General features: G+C 40.0%; 1 protein-coding gene and 1 long non-coding RNA gene across 2 annotated transcripts in view; one reads left to right on the forward strand and one right to left on the reverse strand.

Annotated features, from left to right (window-relative positions):
- LOC128125359 (uncharacterized) overlaps nt 1-18,250 on the forward strand; it is a 40,682-nt gene extending 22,432 nt beyond the window's left edge. Inside the window, exons 2-3 of the long non-coding RNA XR_008223144.1 lie at nt 8,231-8,349; nt 15,766-18,250. This is a non-coding gene — a long non-coding RNA (uncharacterized LOC128125359). The remainder of the gene's footprint in view (nt 1-8,230; nt 8,350-15,765) is intronic.
- Nucleotides 2,813-5,793, reverse strand: LOC128125358 (vomeronasal type-1 receptor 4-like). The gene has a single exon (XM_052762705.1). It carries the CDS (start codon nt 5,660-5,662, stop codon nt 4,742-4,744), a length of 921 nt encoding a protein of 306 aa, XP_052618665.1. The 5' UTR covers nt 5,663-5,793; the 3' UTR covers nt 2,813-4,741.
- Nucleotides 18,251-20,706: the final 2,456 nt, after the last annotated feature.

Genomic DNA, 20,706 nt, shown 5'->3' on the forward strand with positions numbered 1-20,706 from the left:
ACTTATACAACTGAATGCAAGTTAATTGATAGTTATATGCAAATATTCTGGGAAAAGTTATAAATATTAGCTCAGTCATGGATAGAATTCAGAACAGATCCTTGTTTCTAGAAGACAGATTCATAACCATTCCTCATTAATTAAAGCACCTGTCCTTTTGTTTGTTTTTTTCACATTTATTTTGATTTTGATTTATGTGTGTGCACAAGTCTGCTTAAGTGTGTACCCCATCTGTGCTGGTGCTGAGGGGGCCAGAAAAGGGTGTCAAATCTCCTGGAATGGTGTTTACAGGTAGTTTAGGGTCTCATGTGATTTCTGAGAATTCAATGTGGTGATATTGTGTTCCCCAAAATATTGTACATCCTAATAAACTTATCTGGGGTCAGAGAACAGAACAACCACTAGATATAGAGACCAGAAAATGGTGGCACTCACACCTTTAATCCTAGCATTCCAAAGGTCTGTCTGGATCTCTGTGACTTCAAAGCCACACTGGAAACAGCCAGGTATGGTGACATGCCTTTAATCCCAGGAAGTGATGGCAGAAAGCAGAAAGGCATACAAGGCATGAAAACCAGGAACTAGAAGCTTTTGGCTGGTTAAGCTTTTAGGCTTTTGAGCAGCAGTTCAGCTGAGATCCATTTGGATGAGGACTCAGAGGTTTCCAGTCTGAGGAAACAGGATCAGCTGAGGAATTGGCAAGGTGAGGAAGCTGTGGCTTGTTATGCTTCTCTGATCTTCCAGCATTCACCCCTATATCTGGCTCTGGTTTGTTTTTATTAATAAGACCATTTAAGATTCATGTTACAATTCAACTCTGGTCTTATGGAAGAGCATCACTCTAAACTGCTATCTCACCTCTCCAGACCCTTTTGTTTAAATACCACACATGCCAGGAGGCTTTCTCAGTGTTAAAGTTTCAAAGTACGTGTGTTGGTTTGACTAAGAAATGTCACCCATAGGGTTGGGCATTTGAACATTTGATACCCAGGTGGTTGTGTTGTTTGGAAAATCTTGGGAAATGCAACCTTGCTGAAGGAAGTTTGTCACTCAGGGTAAGTTTTTGAGGGTTCATAGTCTCACCCCAATTCCAGTTTTGCTTATTTTACTTTATTTTTTTACTCTGTCTAGAACATGTGGCTCGAGAGGTTGTCTCTCAGCTTTCTGGTCCTGTTGGTTTCCTGCAGCTTGTTGCCTACCTTCCCAGTCATGATGGACTCTGATCTCTATAGACCTGGACACACAAAATTACCTACATTATCTGCCTTTGGTCATAGTATTTTATTACAAAAATAGAAAAGTAATTAATAAGGAAGTTAATACCAAAAATGGAGTGGTTGTTGTGGAAAAAATGATGATTGTGGTGAGATTAGAAGACTGGTAATTTGGTTGAGCGCTATAAGCAGAAGTGAATGGAGCATTTTAGTAGTAGCCTAGGAGAGCTCAGAGCTGGGCATATGTGCTTCTTTAAGATATCTATGAGAATGAACTGATATAGTCACTCATTCCAAAGTTCTGAGAGTCTTCAGTGCCAGTGTGAGGTCATGCAGTTCTGCATGTCACAATCTGAAACACGTATCAGTGAATGATTCACGGCTATCTAATGTTACTTTTTCTATTGGCTTTCCTATTCCTGAAGTTTGTGAAAGGAGATACTGCCAATACATGAAACTAAATGGTGTTGACATTTTTATTACAGTGTAGTAACACTGTGAAGTAAAATATGTCATTGTGGAGCACTGATCTTAACTGACCTTTTGCCTCAAGAAGATTAAAATCTTGTGTCACTACCCATAACAACCTAATAAGTGATAGAAATCAGTACAGTTATTGCCGGGCCCTCATGTATCTGTGTCAGAGATGGAGTGATCCGGCTGGAATCCCATAAGCTGTTTCACCAGATAACTTCACGGCTGCAACCTAGCACGTGCTCTGTGCAGCGGAATCAGGCTCCTATTGAACAAATGGTTCAACCCACCCCATCCTCCATCTCATTACCACGTGACTTTCAGAAACCCAAATACTTCCACTATTTCACATCTGTGCTGCCCCCTCCATGCTATCATCTCTCTGAGGTAATTTTTCATTTTTTCTATCCCAAAGATTTCAGTCTTGACCCCCACTATCTTTACTTTCTCTCACAAAGTCCAGAAATCACTGTTTCTGTCTTCTTCTTCTTACCCAGTATCTGCCTCCAATTCAAACATCTCAATTCATAATAGGCCATGTGTCCTTGTAGCTAGAGTTTTCCTGCCTGGCCCACAGTCAGGACAAATCTCTCTCACCTGCCAGTCCCACAGCAGCTCAGACCCAACCAAGTAAACACAGAGACTTATATTGGTTACAAACTGTATGGCCGTGGCAGGCTTCTTGCTAACTGTTCTTACAGCTTAAATTAATCCATTTCTATTAATCTATACCTTGCCACATGGCTCGTGGCTTATCAGCATCTTCTCTTCACATGCTGTTTGTCATCGTGGCAGCTGGCAGTGTCTCTCTCTCTGCAGTTAAGAATCCCAAAGACAACACAATCCAGATTCTCTGTGTAATATTCATCTTTACATGGCTTATTTTCTATATTATGTCCTCTATGACAAGCAACCTCGAAAGCCTTGGTTTTTAACTTCCATGTACTTCAAGAACTTGTGAAAATAATGAATGACCTGGTCCCTTAAATTCAGACACCTGAACCATGTCTCATGACTCTATTGTCACTGCCCTTTTGTACTGTGGGGGCCAGAGCCAGGCGTATCGCTATGAGTTCAAGGCCAGCCTGGTCTACAGAGCAAGATCCAGGACAGGCACCAAAACTACAGAGTGAAACCCTGTCTCAAAAAACAGAACAAAACAAAGCAAACAAACAAACAAAAAATCCAAAACGAAAAAAAAAAGAGAAAAGAAAAGAAAAAGAACACTTACAAGTATATACATAAGGAATAAATGGTATACTCTTTGATTCACTTTGTCACACCATGGCTTCCATGCTGAGACTTTTTTGTTGTTCTGTTTTTGTATGTTAGTTTTTGTTTTTTGGTTACTTTTTTTAAAAAATTAAATTAAATTAATTTTTTTTGGGGGGTGAGGGTAGTTGCAAGGACAGAGGACAGCTATGATGGGATGGGGAGATAAAGGGGATCGGGATGCATGAAGTGAAATTCACAAAGAATAAATTTTAAAAAGTCTAAAAAGAAAGTCCTATACTCTATGTAAAACAGCATAGGCTTGTCAAGATTCAATAATTGAAGATATTTCTATTACTATACCAACTTCACATCCTTTACATGTTAAATTTCACAGAATTTAATGCCCATCACCAAGTCATTTAACCTGTCAGCATCCCAATTCTCTAAATAACTGAACATTCTGGATTGTGATACAGATTAGCTTGTTCTCTAAAGAAGACAGCCTAGCCTAAGGACCTACACCGACTCTGGCCTGCAGAGTGTTAACTCCCATTTTTTAGAGATCTGAGGATTCTGAATAACAACTGTAATTATTTTCAAACTCCATGAAAGTTTGAGATCATTCTGGAAATCTTCATCATATATTGGCTGTATGCATAAAATGTTTTTGAGAGAAACAAATGTGTTTACTACTCAGGGAATACCTGGCAACACAAACACTCTTATGGCGACTGTTTGTTTCCTCACTATTTCCAATGTTGGTGGTAGGTACGTGCAAATGAGTGGTTTTTATTGGTGAGCTTCAGGTGAAGTGTACGATTTTACAAAGATAAGTGCTAGCAAATTATCACAACCATTTCCTTAGAGAGAAATGTGAGCCCTGTTTAATTGAACAGCAGAAGAATTTTGTTTCACACTTCAGAAATGACATTGAACTAGTTTTCTAACAAACTTGTTTTTATATCTATAATAAAGACAATAGTAAGGAGAATCTGTAAAAGTGATAAACATGCATGATGGATTCATTTAAAAAGTTATCTCCCAACTAATGGGTGATGTCACTCTGTATGTTGTGAATGTGTTGCTCTGATTGGTTGATAAATAAAGCTGATTGGCCAGTAGCCAGGCAGGAAGTATAGGCAAGGTAAGCAGAGAAGAGAATTCTGGGAAGAAGAAGGCTGGGTCAGGAGTTGCCAGCCAGACACAGAGGAAGCAAGATGTGAAGGCAGAACTGAGAAAAAGGTACCAAGCCACATGGCTAAACATAAATAAGAATTATGGGTTAATTTAAGTGTAAGAGCTAGTCAGTAATAATCTTGCGCTAATGGCATACAGTTTGTAAATAATATAAGCCTGTGTGTTTATTTGGGTCTGAGTGGCTACGGACCAGCAAGTGAGAGAGATTTGTCCTGACCTCGGGGCCAGGCAGAACACAGGAAAATTTCAGCTACACCTAACAATGTCCATTACTGTTCTTTGTTGTGCTTCCTCCTGGAAAAGTTCTCCAATATGTGTACGCTTGGTCACCTACTCTCTGGAAACAGACTAAAGAATTAAAGCTCAACTCATTTAATTTGCCTTAAGCAACAGTACTTAAGATTTCCACCAACAGAGCACTATTTACTCACAGTAAAATGACCTGCTGCGTTCACTTCTGCAATGCTACTTCGGGTATTAGTTTCAACAAGATGGAAATCCAAGTGCATAGTATAGAGTCCTTTAGAAAGACAAGTGGCTATGGAGTTAGTTGTATGTTGATGTTTTGAAAGACATGGAGAACATAAAATTTTAAGTTACTGTGAGTAAGAGACCATACAATTTTCATACCTATGATACAATTATGGGATCTTTGGATTCCTTACTCGGGAATAGCACAATTTTGGCACAGTGGTATCATGGCTCATAACAAAGGGGCCCACAGTAGGAAAACACATTGAAATGATGGCTGTGATGTTCACCAGCATCCAATCAGGATTATACATGAGAGCAATGCAACCTTGTAAGATGGAGGAGAGGGCATAAAAACCTAGAAAGGTGAACACCAGGACCAGGATGCTCTGGGTGGCTCTGGACTCGGGGGATGTTCTGGAGGAAACATGGGTACTACGGATATGTTGAACCTGCTGTTTGTGCCTGTACAAAATGACAACCATGGAGCCGCTGGACCAGATAATGAGGAGAGAAAGCAAAACTTCAGGAAAAACAAAAAAAGCTGTATACAATAAGCCTGTGAAATCATCATGACCTACAGTGGAGCAGTATTTCATATCACTCTTAGGTGTCAGATTTTTGCTATTCCCCTTGGTATATGTATACACAGGGAAAATCATATTTACTGACATGTAGAGAATCCAGCAGAAGGAAGTGAAGAGGCCGATACGCTTTAGAACTTTGACTTTAAGACCGTTCCAACAGGAGTCACTCCGGCTGATGGTGATGGCCTGGAAGACACTCACGAGACAGGTGGTACCAATGGACATGCTCCTGCCAAGTCTTTGAACATACAAAAGAAGTTTGCAGCCAAAATCATTGAAGAACCCTTTCATCTCCAAAGCCCCTGTTGTCTCTAGTGTTCCTTTAGAAGCAACAATCAAGGAGTTGGCTATGAACAGGTGTGTGAGAATCAAATCTGTGTTCTTTAATGTATGTTCAGTGTAGTAACGGATGAGGTAGCAGGAAAGAAGAGAGAAATTTCCCAGAATTCCAACTGTGCTCTGAAGTAAGAACACTATTCCTATTGTCAAATCCTTGAGATCCATTTTGTTATTTAGCACTTTTCCACCTAAATTATGGCAAACAATAAATTCTCTGATCAAAATGATGACTTGAACATTTGTAGCTTTTTTTTGTTGGTGGGAAAGAATTACATATGTTCAAGAGTACAAGGCTATTGTGGGTAACATAGCAAGATCCTGCCTCAGAAATATCTTGACAAAAATATTTTGTTACTGTTACTGCTGAAGTCTTTCAGAAACTTTTCCTAGAATGTCAGAATTAAGAGTATGACTGGTAGGGGCCTGACCTAGATCCTCTGCATATATGTTATGGTTGAGTAGCTTGGTGTTCTTGTGGGATTCCTAACAATGGGAGCAGGGAGTGGTCGCTGACGTTTCTGCCTAATTATGGGACCCTTTTTCTCCTACTGAATTGCCTCTCCCAGCCTTGATGTGATTGTATTTATCTGGTCTTAGTGTAGCATATTATGCTGTATTTGGTTGATGTCCCTGGGAGGTCTACTCTTTTCTGAGGGGAGACAGAGTGGGCATGGATCTGGGCAAGAGGGGAGATGGGATGGAGAGACTGGGAGAAGGAGACAGGGAAAACTGCAGTCAGGATGTAATACACGAGAGAATAATAATAATAATAATAATAATAATAATAATAATAATGATAATGATAATAAAGAGTAGGGCCAAATTGCCCTGGGAGAAGCAACAACCAGTGAGTAGAAATGGAAAGGATACTCACTTCTAAATTCCATAGAGAGTTGCTATTTAGAAGTCATAATGGGGAATAAAGAGACTTTAATAAAACTCTTCAATGTGAAAGAAACCCATAAATTTCTCATCTGAAATTTAAACCTAAATAATGAAAACATTTCCCCACAACAATGTGAACATTTCTCTATTCTTACATAATATAATGTTTATTATGCAGTGAAAACAAACTAATCATGTAGTCACTAATCATAAAGTGACACTTGAGACTTTACCCAAAGAACTAGGTCTCATCAAATTTCGTAGAAAGATGCAGGTGTAGGCATGCATGCTTGTTCACACAGGGAAGTAACTGGGGAGAACAGAAACTCACTCAGGAAGTATTCTACGTGGAAAACTCTTACTAAGTAGACAACAGAAGGACAGTACATGAATCGTTTCAACAGAAATCTCTGAAAAATGAGCACTCTTAATAAGGAACAAACAAATGATGAATGACTGATTTTCTTACAAGATTCACTGTCTAATGTCCTAGTGCAGTAGCAGATATGTAAAGTAAAAACTGTAGAAAACGCCAGCTCTTTGTATGGATGTAGATACAGCAAGCATCTCACGCACAGATATTGTGATCACATTGAAACAAACATTTTGGAATGTGAGAAATTATGTATAACAAGAGATACACAAAACCACGTGTCAGTCATCCCACACTTGTGACCTGGCCTTCAAAGTTCACAATCCATAGATATGTAGATTATGCCTTTTAACTTTAGACCTGCCACATGTCCTTTAAGAGTTTGCATACACAGCTGATTTTCACATGGTGCTGTACTCTGCAGCAATGTAAGTAAAAAACCAAGGTATTCACACAAAACAAATGGAAAGGAAAAGTTCATACATTATGATGCCACTTAGGCAAAGCACAACACAGATCAACAGCTTTCCAGTCTCTTATAGGTTAACATGTGTCTATAAGCCATAATCCCTCCCCTCACCAAAAACCTAGCAGGACATTCTTACCAGTGACATGATGTAGGATTTTATAAAGCTAATTGGTAATTTCATATTTCTATATCTTTGGTGAAGGATTTCACAAAGGGTCTCACTTTGTAATGCAAGCTGGACTGGAAATTTCTGCAATCCTCCTGTGTTAGCCTCTGGATTCTTGGGATGGAGTGTTAGATATTACATTGATTCTCAGATATTACACAGGAAAAATAATATTTGATACAACAGTGTAGCCTGAAAAGTTATTACTAGGTTAGGGAAATGGCTCAGTTGGTAAAGTCCTTGCTTTGTATATGGGAGGGCCTAAGTTGAGTCTCCACAAGTCATTAAAAAAAAGCTGTGTGTAGTAGCACATACCCGTCATCCAAGCACTGGAGTGGAGGTGTCAGGAAGATCCATAGGGCTTACTGACTAGCCAGCCTAGAATATTCAGAGAATTACAGCCCAGATGGAGACTTTGTCTAAAAAAAAATAGTATAATGAAAATGTGTAAATGTAAAAAGTGCCTGAAGAAGAACAACTAAGCTTGTCCTCTGACTATACACACACACACACACACACACACACACACACACACACACACTGTGAACCTGCTCCTGAACTCATGCATACTTGCCCATGGACACACACATGTGCACACATACACAGAGAAGAAACTAAATTATTATTATTACCAATTTATATTTAAATGCTTACATTTATTAATCCCTTAAGTCAAACAATTCGTAATAGATCAAGATTTTGGAAAGAAACTAAACTACAAGATATTCATAGAATCTGAAGATTACCTTTGCAGTTTGTGTTTTTCCAACTTCTGAATCCCTTTTCCAGATATGGGCATGTACACAGACTTCCTTTCTTATTTGTTCTTTTTTTCCCCAGACTAAATACAAACTGCTCACCTGATTCCTCAGTGCAGAAACCTCTGTTCAGTGTGCACTTCGTGGCATCCTGAAATCCAGCACCATTATGATGGAGGCATTATCCACCGTGTGATAAAGGTCTGTGGCTGTGACCTCACCTCCCTTCTGAACTGCAGCTTTTACTTCTGCAGTGACAATGACAGTTCTCGCTTTGGGAGTCAAGAACTCTTTCAGAACTTTTTTTCACAGCTAATTGCCAAAGCTGTTTGTGAGTTTCCTGTGAGTGTCTCCAAAGAGACAGTGTTTGGAGAGGCTCTTACATTCTCATGATCTCTAAAAAATGACAGTGACCCAGGATCCAGAGAATATCAAGTTCTTATGTGCTGGAGTCTTGCAGAGGGGTATATGTGTCTCATTGGGCTCCAGTAAATCTGGATTCTTCTACAAAAGGTGAAGTTGATTATAAATTATCAGATGCTGCCAGTGTTCACACATTGTGCAGAACACAGTCAACCGGGACTTCAGAGATATCTACTGAAGTGTCTGTAGGAAGAAAAACACAATGTCAGCTGGGTGGTGGTGGCGCACGCCTTTAATCCCAGCACTCGGGAGGCAGAGGCAGGCAGATCTCTGTGAGTTCGAGGCCAGCCTGGGCTACAGAATGAGTTCCAGGACAGGCTCCAAAGCTACACAGAGAAACCCTGTCTCGAAAAACCATAAAAAGAAAAGAAAAACACAATGTCATCATCTGCTCTAGAAATCTTTGCAATCTATGTCATACTGCTCACAAATTAACTGGAATGATGATATGGAAATATGCTACAAAGATTTACAAATATTACCCCACTATTTCATGAACTCTAAACAGCCCTATTCATTAAAGAATTTATATCCAATTATCTTTCACAAATGAAATCAATGTGTTCATTAAATATTCCACCAGCTGAGGTTATCTTTGCAGTATAGGGGCCTGCATGGGACTGACTTTGGCCTTCTGCATGTGTGTGACAGTGTGTAGCTTGGACTGTCTGTGAGGCTCCTAGCAGTGAGATCATGACCTGTCCCTATTGTGCTTAGCTAGCTTTTGGGAACCTGCTCCCTGTGCTGGATTACCTTGCATGGCCTTGATGCAAGGGGGAGGAGCTTGGCCCTGCTTCAATTTGATGTGCCTTACTTTGTTCAAGCCTATTGGAGGCCTGCCCCTTTCAGAATGGTAACTGAGGAGGAGCAGATGGGGAATGGGGTAGATGGGAGGTGGGGGGAAGGAATGGGAGGAGAGGAGGAAGGGGAAACTGTGGTTGGTACGTAAAATAAATGAAAAAAATTAATTAAAAACAGGTTTAATTATAAAAAATGACATTGAGTGGAAACTGGAATATCCACCATTATTTTGCTTATTTGAAAAATGTGGAGCATTAATCTTTTGTAATTAGCAAGAAACAGAAAAAGTAGAGGCTTACCATTTGCTGTCTGGCCAGTAAGTGTCCTTCTTTGAGGATTTTAGGAGAGCAGAGATACAGATCTATACAGTACACAGAAGACATCATTTCTTCTGACTGACAAGTAAGCCTGCAGTTCCCAGAACTCTCTGAGTTTCAGTAATTCACTTCAATAAAGTATAAACCGAGAAAACTGTTCTGCTCAAGGTCAAGGTTTATTAAGATAGAAAACTGCTGGTTTGAATGAGAAGTGTCCTGTACTGCCTCAGGAATTTGAACACTTGGTGCCCTGCTCTTTATACCTTTTGTAGAGGATTGGATGGTGCAATCTTTAGGGGAGAAAATGCTTCACTTCAGAGGACTTTGATATTAAAATCCTTGTGCACTTCCAGTTGGCTCTCTGATTCCTGTTGCTTTGAGGGTGTGATTACTCTGCATCCCGCTCCTGCTGCCTTGCCTGCTGCTTGTTGCTGTGTCTCCCTGTTATGAGGAGCAGTCATATGCATACAAATGCCCATAAACGTTTCCTTCTGTAAGTTGTTTTAGTTATGGTGTCGCCATAGCAACAGAAAAGCAACTAATATGTAAATTGTTACCAGATAGTGGAATGTTGCTGTGGAACATCTGACTGTGTTGGTTGTTGGAGGAAAGTGGAAGAGCTTGGAATTTTGGATTAGGAAAGCAGTTTTGAGGCCTGGGGTGGTGGTGGTGGTGGGTGGGGAGTGGGGGGTAGGGGGCTTGGTCCTACCTCAATTTGATAAGCCAGGCTTTGTTGACTCTCCATGGAGGCCTTATCCTTTCTGAGGAGTGGTTGGGGGGAGGGATAGAAAAGAGGTAGGAGGTGAGGCAATGGGAGGAGAAGAGGTAGAGGAAACTGTGCTTGGTATGTAAAATAAAAGACAAAGAAAAAAAGAAAAGGAAAAGTAGCCGAGTGCTGTGAGCAGCGTGCCACGGTCCATTCTACTTGGAACCTGGAGAACTGTAGGGTGTTAGGCCCAGATCTCGGGGATGCCCAAAAGACCACTATGGAAAATGAATCCAGCATGTAAAAGCAAGGAACCTTTATTGTCCAACGCAGCAGTGAGAACAGAGAGCCCTGAGCTCAGGTGGGGAACAGTTTTTATCATAGCAGAGGTTGGGGTAAGGGGATTTCCAGAGTTCAGGACCCTGATTGGCTGACAGTTGTCTAGGGGTATCTGTAAAGCAAAAATAGGGGTGTGCTAGACTCAAGGGCATCTGGCCACCTTATCTAATGTTTGGAATGTTTGGGATGTCAGGTCCTTCCTCATCCCTGGGTGGATCCCTGGGTAGTGTCAACTTAAGGATTTTCCTGGATCTGGGTGTTGCCTGCCAGTAAGCCTGTCACAGAAGCTGAGTCTAGGCCCCTAAGCCTGTCATGGCTGCTGTGTGGTCAAGCTATTTTGGGACCCCTTCACATAGGACTGAGAGCAAAGTGGGCTTTAAGGGCTGCCTCAAGAGGTTTCAGAGGGAATGAGGGCTTTTTTTTCTTTATTAAGAATTATTTTTATTCATTTTACATACCAACCACAGATCCCCCTCTCTCTTTCCTCCCTCTGTCCCTCTGAGCCTTGCCTCCCAATCCGCACGCCCATTTCCTCTTTCGAAAAGGTAAGGCCTTCCATGGGGAGTCAGCAAAGCCTGGTATATTCAGTTGAGGAAGGACCAAGCCCCTACTCCTGCATCAAGGCTGTGCAAAGTGTCCCACCATAGGTAATGGGTTCCAAAAAGCCAGCTCATGCACCAGGGATAGATTCTGATCTCACTGCCAAAGGCCCCTTAAGCAGACCAAGCTACACAACTGTTTCACTTATACAGAGGGCCTAGTCCAGTCCCATTCAGGCTCCACAACTGTTGGTCTAAAGTTCATGAGTTCCCACTAGCTTGTTTCCATTGTCTCTGTAGGTTTCCTCATCCTGATCTTGGTGCCCCTTGTGAATGAGGGAATTTTAACAGCAACCATAGAGAAGGTTGTATGTTATGGGAAACAAAATTGGAGGCATGTAGTATTCTAAGTCTCTTGATCCTAAATTCCCCAAACTGATTTTGGAGCTATAGGCTTTGGTGATATGTCTGCTAAGCTTCTTTCTTGATTTGAAACAGTATTTCCTCACCATGCCCCATTCCTTGTTGTTGGGATTGAAATGCATATTCTCTATCAGTCAGTTTTGGAAGAATTATTATGAGGTGGTTTTGGTGGGGCTATTATATGGGTTCATGATTAAAAAATTGCCTTGAGTTGAGACTTCTAAAGTTGTACAGAATACAGTTTGTGGCATAAGATGTCCATGGATCTATGGAGAACAGGAAAACATGTCTGGTTGTTTGATAAATGCCAGACATAGGCTTCTGACCTGCCCCTTGAAATGCTGCCCATCGGCGCTGACCTGCCTCCTGATGTAAAAGCCTCATTTTAAGGAAAAATTCCTCCCCTTCCTCTCTCTCTTCCATCTTTTCTCCCTACCCCACCATGAGGTGTGTACACCTCTGCTTTCCCTCTCTTCTCTTTCTTCCTGCCCACCTCTTTCCATATCTTTCTCTTTTTCTCCCATTGTAATAAACTCATTTCCACGAGGATGTAGCACCTGGGTTGTGAATGAATGTCCAGCCCCTACCAAGCCCACATAGTGTGTCTTGCCTGTCACCCTCTGCTTCATCTGCCCAGCATGCCAGCATGTTTTCCCTCACTTGTGGGATACCCTGGCTTGCCAGGTTCCCCTGAGTGCAATAGCGTAACAGTGTGTATCCTTGGTTCCTCATTGGTGGTGCTCTAAGGAGAATTTATGAAATATACAGATGGTGTGTCCTTGATGGAGGGAGTGAGAGTTTATAGCATCACCTCATTTATATTCCTTTCTTTGCTTCCTGTGTGGGTACAAATGAGATCTCTTGGCCTCCTGTTTTGGTTATCTGTTGTCATGCTTCTCTCTCCTTTATCTTCTCCCTCTTTTATGCATGTTCCCCCTGGAACCATTAGCCTGAATAAACAATACCTTCCATAAGTCAGCTTCTCCATGGTAATTTAGCACAGCAACAAAAAGTAACTGCCCCATTCTCATGCTGACATGCTGCTGTTCTCCTCAAATCCCTTTATTTTTCTGTGTTCATTGCCTTCACCCCCTGCTTAACTCTTCTTAGCCCAGTTGATTTTACTGACATGGTTGGAATAAAAGTCATTCAATCAGTGTTTGAATCCATGGTTCAAAACTGATGGCACCGTTTAAGAAAGTTCTTGAAGTTTTGGGAGCTAGGATCTACCTAGAAGAAGCATGTTATTCCTAGAAAAGACTGTGTGCTAAGAACTTTGCCTCTTAACCCCTGGCACCTAGATTGAGCTCTTCCAGTGTTCTGGGATCTTGACTTGGGTTTTTGTTGTGTTTTCCAGTCTCAGTTGTATGGCTCTTTCTAGTAACTCTTTCAAGTGCGTGACTAGTGCTGTAGTTGGAATCTCCACTTTATTACAACCTACACAAGCAACATACTCAGTCTGTCATACCCATGAAGAACAGCATGAGTAAGAAGACATCACTGGTGGTAAACATTTATTGAGACTAATGCTACAAAATAAGATGAGTGAGGACAGTAAACAGAATGGTAGTCTTTCATATTAATAAAAGAACAAAGTGAAGACCCAGTTTACATTTCCACAAAAAATATTACCCTCAATATAGAGATTGTAATTACACCAGTAATTTCCAGCCATATACATGGTTCCAAAAACTTCTTTGTAACTCAATCATAAGCCTCACATAGGAACCAATTGCAAACCTTCAAAGGGTACAGCCTTTTTGTCATCAAGAATTCTGGCAGGAGTGACAAACTGAGATGCTACTCTGTGTCTCACAACATGTAGGGGACATGTATGCTGAGATTAATGCAACCAGGAGATAGATTATTTGTGTATGTGCACCAGGGTAACTGAGATCTTTTGGCTGCAGATTGAACAGCAGTGATTCCTATTGCCCAGTTCTTGGACTCCATTCTGTCATTCAGCAATTTTCCCTTAAATTATCACAACAAACACATCTCAGAGTCAAATAATTCATTGAGCATTTCTAGGCTTCAATGTGTTGGTGAGAAAAAAAATCACTTGAGCTCAAGATTACAAAGCTACAGTATGCAACATAGCAAGACTATGTTTCAAAACAAATGTTTTATTATCATTATAACGTTCAGTGGACTACACATGGTAACTCACGCCTCTAATCCTAGTATTACAGAGGAAGAGGCAGGCAAATATCTGTGGATTTGAGGCCAGCCTGGTCTACAAAACAAGTTCTAGGGTAGCCAGGGCTATTATACAGAGAAACCATGTCTCAAAAAGACAAAAATCAAAACATGTCTCAAAAAAAACCCAAAAACAAACAAACAGACAAACAAAAAACCCCAAAAACAAAACAAATGAAAACTTTCAGTGAAACTTTAGAAATTGATAAATGCACATATTTATGGGTAGAACTCCCAGTACACTTCTTAGAAATATAAGCACTAGGAAAAAGTGCAGGCCACCCTGGGAGAATCAATAGCTAGTTAGTTCAAGTGAAAAGAATGCTCACTTCTAAGGTCCAGAATGAACTGCTCTTTACAAGTCACATTAGGAGAAAAGAGACTTAAAATCACTATTTTCAACATGAGAGAAATCCATACAGTCCTCATGTCATAGTGAAGCATTAAAAAGTGAACACATTACATAATAGTGTGAGTATGTATTCTTAGTGAAAATGTTTATTGTTCATGGCAAAAGACTCTAACCATAAAGTTAAGTTAAAAATTAGGACATGTTACACTGAGAACTAGCTGTCATCAAATTTCACAAAAATCTCATAATTACATGCAAGCCTACTCATTTGGAGTAAGGGTGTGGGAGAGAGCCACAGTGAATATATTCCATGTGTTCAGCTCTTACCTAATTACAATAGGATGAAAATGGTAAATCAAATCAACAAAAGGTTGAGGAATAAATAAGAAAAAAAGTCTAGTGTTCTTATTAGATCTATTGTTTGGTGTCATCCTCCAGTAGCATAAATATAAAAGAAAGATCATAAGACACACCAATTATTTAAGAATGAGGAAAAGGCTGGGCGGTGGTGGCACACGCCTTTAATCCCAGCACTCAGGAGGCAGAGCCAGGCGGATCTCTGTGAGTTCAAGGCCAGCCTGGGCTACCAAGTGAGTTCCAGGAAAGGTGCAAAGCTACACAGAGAAACCCTGTCTCGAAAAACCAAAAAAAAAAAAAAAAAAAAAAAAAGAAAGATAGTGACTAGGAAGTGTACCCTGTGTTTGAGGAAACAGTATAAGTACCCCAGCCCTCATTCAGTATAGAGAAGCACGAAATGATGCAAATGTGACAGAAAACAGCCTGGATTCTATCTTCACACTAGGATCATGGACCACCCCTCATACTCAGTTGCCAGAGTCCCTCTGCCTTTCCCTGGTGAATGACATTCATTTTCAGACTAACACGTTATTGCACAGAACACTTAAGTGGCTGCATTTGTCACATCTACTGAAATCCAGTATTTACACTGATGATTACTTACTTAATGTTTCATTATGTTCAGCGACTTCCTGGAGAACATTGGAAAGTGTAAAGACAGGTTTCCATTGATGAGTCACTGCTACAGTCCAGTTTTCCTAGCACCTTCTTGCGTTGTATCACTTTTAAAGAACTCAGTGACAAGAGAGCGCTGAATGTTATGGTAAATGGCTATCTGAATTTGGAAGGCCATTATTGGAATGTGGAGACTTGAGAAATGTTAACTTCTTAGAGCTAGGAGTAAAGAGACCTTCATCAGTTTGTGCTCAACAGTGCTCTGAAGGCCACATTTTTAAACATTCAAAGTATTTACAGTTTATTTCATTGCTTGCCATGAAAATTTGTGTTCTAAATTGCTGTCATCATAGAAAAATGTAATCTATGTTTACTGTGAATGTACATGTAAGTGTTCATGTTTAATTTTGAATTGATGAGTATAAGACAGAGTCGATATTCATTTTTCTTCTTTTTCTTTATTCTTCTTGCATATAAAACACCTTGAACGCAACCTCTCCTCCCTTCCCTCCTCTTAGTCCTCCTCTCACCGTCTCTTTCCCACAGATCCCCTGCTCCTCCATTTCCATTCAGAAAAAGGCTGGCCTCCCAGTGATATCAACTGAACATGTCATAAAAAGATGCAACAAGACTATGCATAAACCTTCATATCAAGACTGGACCAGGCAACCCAGTTGGAGGAGAAGTCAGAGACACCACCACTCCTATTGTTAGGAGTTCACGAAAAACCTCAAGATGAACAAGCACAGCATGTATGCAGAGGGGCTAGCACAGACCCCTGCAGGCTTTCTGGTTGCCACTTAAGTCTCTCCGAGCCCATATGAGCCCTGTTTAGTTAATTCTGTGGGCTGTGTTCTCCTACCGTCTTGACCTCTCTGCCTCTTAGACTCCTTCCTGCCCCTCTTCTGTGGGGTTCCTCGAGCTCTGACTAATATTTTGCTCTGGGTCTCTGTATCTGCTCCTATTAGCTGCTGGAAAAAGCCTCTCTGATGATGATTGGCTAGGCACTGGTCTATGAGTATAGCAGAATATCATTAGAAATCATTTCCTTTACTTTTTTCCCCCCTTGTCAATCTGTTTGGTTCTACTCTAGCAGCCTCTGGATCCATGCCATGCAAGCAGTGTTGGGCATGGGCTCCTTTCTCGTGGCTTGGGCCTCAAGTCAGACCAGTCAATGGTCTAAGATGATCAGGGTAAAAGGCAGTTACTATAGGGTCATGAGGCATGCATCAAGGGTCAGAGGTAGGGGGCTATATGTGTTATATATTTATTAGTTTTGCAAGAAGTTGAACACGCCTGAAACAACCACTGGTTTCAAGGTTTTTGGTCATGGAGGACATGGCTTGCCTTCCACAAGCTGCTCTCCATGGTTCTGTTTCTTGCAGGAGCAACTATGTGTGGTCCCTTCCTGGCATGCTTCCATAATTACTGAAGAGGTTTTAAATTCACTCTCCCAATGAATCAGTATGTTATGTGTTCATATTCAGTGGTTTTAGCTGAAGTGTGAATCAGTGGCTGAGTACATACTAATTAGAGCCAGAACATTTTCTGCTTCTTGACCCATCTACTTTATCCCTTGGCTGAGTTTAACCACTATCCTTTCCTTATAATGAGCCATGACCCAAACTCAATAGCTCTCTGTGTTTCCAACTTATTCTAATGAATTATTGGCTTTCAGAGAAGTCTGAGAACCAATGACTTATAGGTGTGTCAGAAGTGATGGTACTTCACACTTTTCTGTTTGTCTAAACCTCCCTAAGGTGGATACTTTGTGGACAGAAGGCAAATGCTAAACCTGTAATTTTTATGCTTCTTCATTAATTGCTGAACAATGAATAATCTTCATTTTCCTCATTAAATTTAATTATGGAATTTGATTTTATACATTCTGGACTTTTAGACTGAGAAGGTAGCACTAGGTTGTGTGACACTAAATGTTGGCTTAGTTTTTAAGAAATGACACACACATATATAAATAAATGGATTATTATAGAAGTGGGCTCTGTTCAGACTTTCTGTCATTGCAGGTACAATTACTATAATATATAGCATGTTTCCATATCAGCACTTCTAGTTATATGGTATTTTGTTATATAAAGAATGCAATGATTTCTAGTGCAGATTATGACATTGTGCTTTTCCTTTTACTGATACTTCATTGGATATCTAATAATTCCCCAAATGGGATTCTGCTCTTCTGCTGGGTGTGTTAAAGTGCCAAAACTTAGATGTGAGAAAGTTATTAACTTAATTGTTTAGTAGAAAAACTTCGTGAGGACTGGAGTCTAGTGAGACACACAGACTCCTACACAAGTCTCTCATATGACAGACTGATACTTTCTACAACTTCCATACGAGATGTTGTCAGCCTCTGGGGATAATGAAACAGTAAGAGCTTTGTTAAGCATATTGTTTTTGTGGAGACTCTCAGAAGAAACTCATAATTGCTTTTGGTAATTATCAGTCAAAGTTTCAGAAAACTTTTCAGCTACTAATGCCAGTGGAGACACTGCCATGGCAAGTGAAAGCAAAATTGCTTTTCTGAAGGGACCTGAAATCACAGAGCCACAGACCTTTGTCCCAGGTTTCACCCTTCCTCCAAGTGCTGCCTGTGGTACAGTGATGTTCTGTAGATGAGTCTCAGAGGAAGGAACCAGCTGACTGTCTTTTACTCAAGGAAGTGATATTACATTTAGCCTAAACAAAACAAGTGCAGTGAGGGAATACACCTGGTGTTGTCTTATTATCTTTGGTTGTGAGAAAGAGCCAAGAATATTCCTCCCTGGTTTCCACATTTCCCACAGAGAAAATATGGACATGTCAGGGCATTCCCTTTAAGTTCTTGATTTAAACTCCATCCACTTACCATAGTTCATGTAATTTTTTTTTCTAAAAGTATACCTTGTGAGAACTTTGTGCACTCTGCCCCATTCTTAGTTCACAGCTTTCTTATGCAGGCACCCATCAACCCAGCAGTGACTTAGTTTCTATGCCATACTATCTCACTACAAATTAGTTTTCATTTTGTATATATGAAGGTCAAAGGATACTAAGTAATTTCATAGTTATGGCTGTGTTTCCTTTCCTGGAATCATAACAAATAAATATATTTGATTCAAACTGACCTTGTACTGGGACACTTGCCTGTGGGATGAGACAAATATTTTAACATTGCCTTTTTACATTATGATGTTAAATTGGTATACCATGCCATTTTATGAGAAAACCTGAATGGAAGTTGAGTGTTTAACATTGTGGCTGACAGCATTTTTAAGCTCAAATGTAGGTGACTGTCTTTGCACACAGCCTGATGTTCATATGTTTCAAGTCTCTTAACTGCCCACAAAAGCCTTTTAAACCTGAACAGTCATTTTCCAAAAGTTCCCTAAGGTCTTTTCTTGGCAATGAACAGAATGCCATTGTCTACATCAAACATTTATACAAGTTACAGAAGGTACAAGAACAGGGTTATAGCAGGATTATAACAACAATTCTTAGACTGTCACATTGGTTTGCAGTTTTCAATTTAGTTTTACAAAGCTTCTTAACATGATGGAACTGTACATATGCATCAGTGAAAGTACAGTATGGTTGATGTGGTAAGTGCAGCCAAACTGTGTGCTCCTGTGCAGAATCATGCCATTCAGAAGAAAAATGTCAGTCAATGGAAGTTTTCAAAGTGACTTCCAGATTGAGAAATTGGAGTGGTTCACACATCTCTGTGTGCTGCAGGAATTTGGGTGTTTTCTCTCTCCTTTGATTCATCAGTTTCTTGTCTAAAATGAAGGATGGATGAAACCATTACCCTCAATTTTGTAACACGAAGTGCATTCCACTTCTTAGCCATCATATCTGAGGGTGTCTCTTGGATCTTATCCATTCTTAGGTTGAAGAAATTACTAATGTATTTTTTTTATCCTAGCTATGGCCAGTTGTTTTTATTAACATGATTGCTCATTGCTTTGAGTATGTCAAGCCATCTCAGTCAACATAGAACTCCAGGTGGGATAAACTGTAAAAAATTCTGAGTGCAGGGGGTTCTCAGTTTTATCATGTATACCCTGATAGATGTTAGTGTTTCTCTGTATGTGATTCACAAGTGTCCCATAAAACAAATATTCAAGTCAGTTTCCTAAAGAACCTCATAAAGAGCTCTCAGTATGCATTCTCATTAATATTCACATGTGTTCAGGTGTTCCTACAATTAACCAGCAATAGCTCAAACACTTTCAATGAACCATTTCAAGAACTCACAGTCTGTTTTGTGATATATAAGTTTCAATGAAATAAACATTTTGAAGTTGTGGGCCCACAGCTCAGCTGGTAAAATTACTGAAATTTGTATAGAATATCAAGAAGCAACATATTGGCTGGATATAACAGTCCCAGGGAACCAGAATATGAAGCAGGAGGATTACTGAATGTTCCTGATCAGCCTGGATTGCAGAGTGATCTCTTGACTGAAATAACCCCTCAAAATGAGAATTTTTAACTAGCGCTGTGATAATTCTAAGTCATTTCACCAATAACAGAGTTCTATTTAGTTTTTGGTGGGATTGGCGGTTTTAGGACCTAGTTTTCTCTGTGTATTAACCTTTAAGGGACTGGATCACTTCCTGGTGTTTTTCAGTGACTTTGATTTTGTGATGTATTGCTAGTTTTGTTAACACTGCTGCCCAGGACGATGCTGTGTGAATGTGAATTGAGTCAGTGTGATGTTAGTAGGCACATAATGGTAGTGGTCATTGGTTTGAATCTATCACTTCCATACAAATTCGGAACTTTGTCTTTGAATGCAAAGACATAAGTGCATGATTGATGTGTAGGCTTTTGTGTAATCCAGTTACACAAGATTCTTATTTTACAAAATATTACAGCAGAATGTCCACTATCATCAGTATTTGAGATACCCTCTTAATTTTCTCTTTTATTAAACATACATTTTTTTTTCTCATAAAATATACCTTGATCACAGTTTACCTTCCCTCTACTCCTCCAAGTTCCTCTCCACCTCCTTTCCTATATGGTTACACTTCCTTCCTATCTTTAATTAGAAAAGAATGGGCTTCTAAGAGACAACAAAATGTAATAAAATAAAATATAATAAAATAAAACAAAAACTATCCCATTGAATTTGGAAAAGAAAAAAACAACAGAAGACAAAGAATCCCAAGAGAAGCCATAAGAATCAGAGACCCACTCACTCACACACTCAAGATTCCCATAAAAATACTAAACTTAAACGATAATATATATGCAGAGGCTCAGGTGCAGATCCATGTTGGCCCTATGCTTGTTGTCTCTGTGATTTCATATGAACTTTGCTCTGTTGATTTAAAGGGTCTTGTGCTCTTGGTGTCTTCTAGCCCCTCTGGCTCTTTACTCTTTCCACCTTTTTACCTCAGGGTTCCCTGATCTCTGAGGGGAGGGATTTGATGGAGACATCCCATTTAGAGCTATGTGTTCCAAGGTTTCTCTTGCTGTGTA

The sequence above is a fragment of the Peromyscus californicus genome, unplaced genomic scaffold, assembly GCF_007827085.1.
Source record: "Peromyscus californicus insignis strain IS unplaced genomic scaffold, ASM782708v3 Scaffold_4__1_contigs__length_199733344, whole genome shotgun sequence".
NCBI lineage: Eukaryota > Metazoa > Chordata > Mammalia > Rodentia > Cricetidae > Peromyscus > Peromyscus californicus.

What these genes read in the sequence shown, in the direction of transcription:
- LOC128125358 (XM_052762705.1), bottom strand. Translation starts at nt 5,662, where the DNA reads ATGGATCTCAAGGATTTGACAATAGGAATAGTGTTCTTACTTCAGAGC.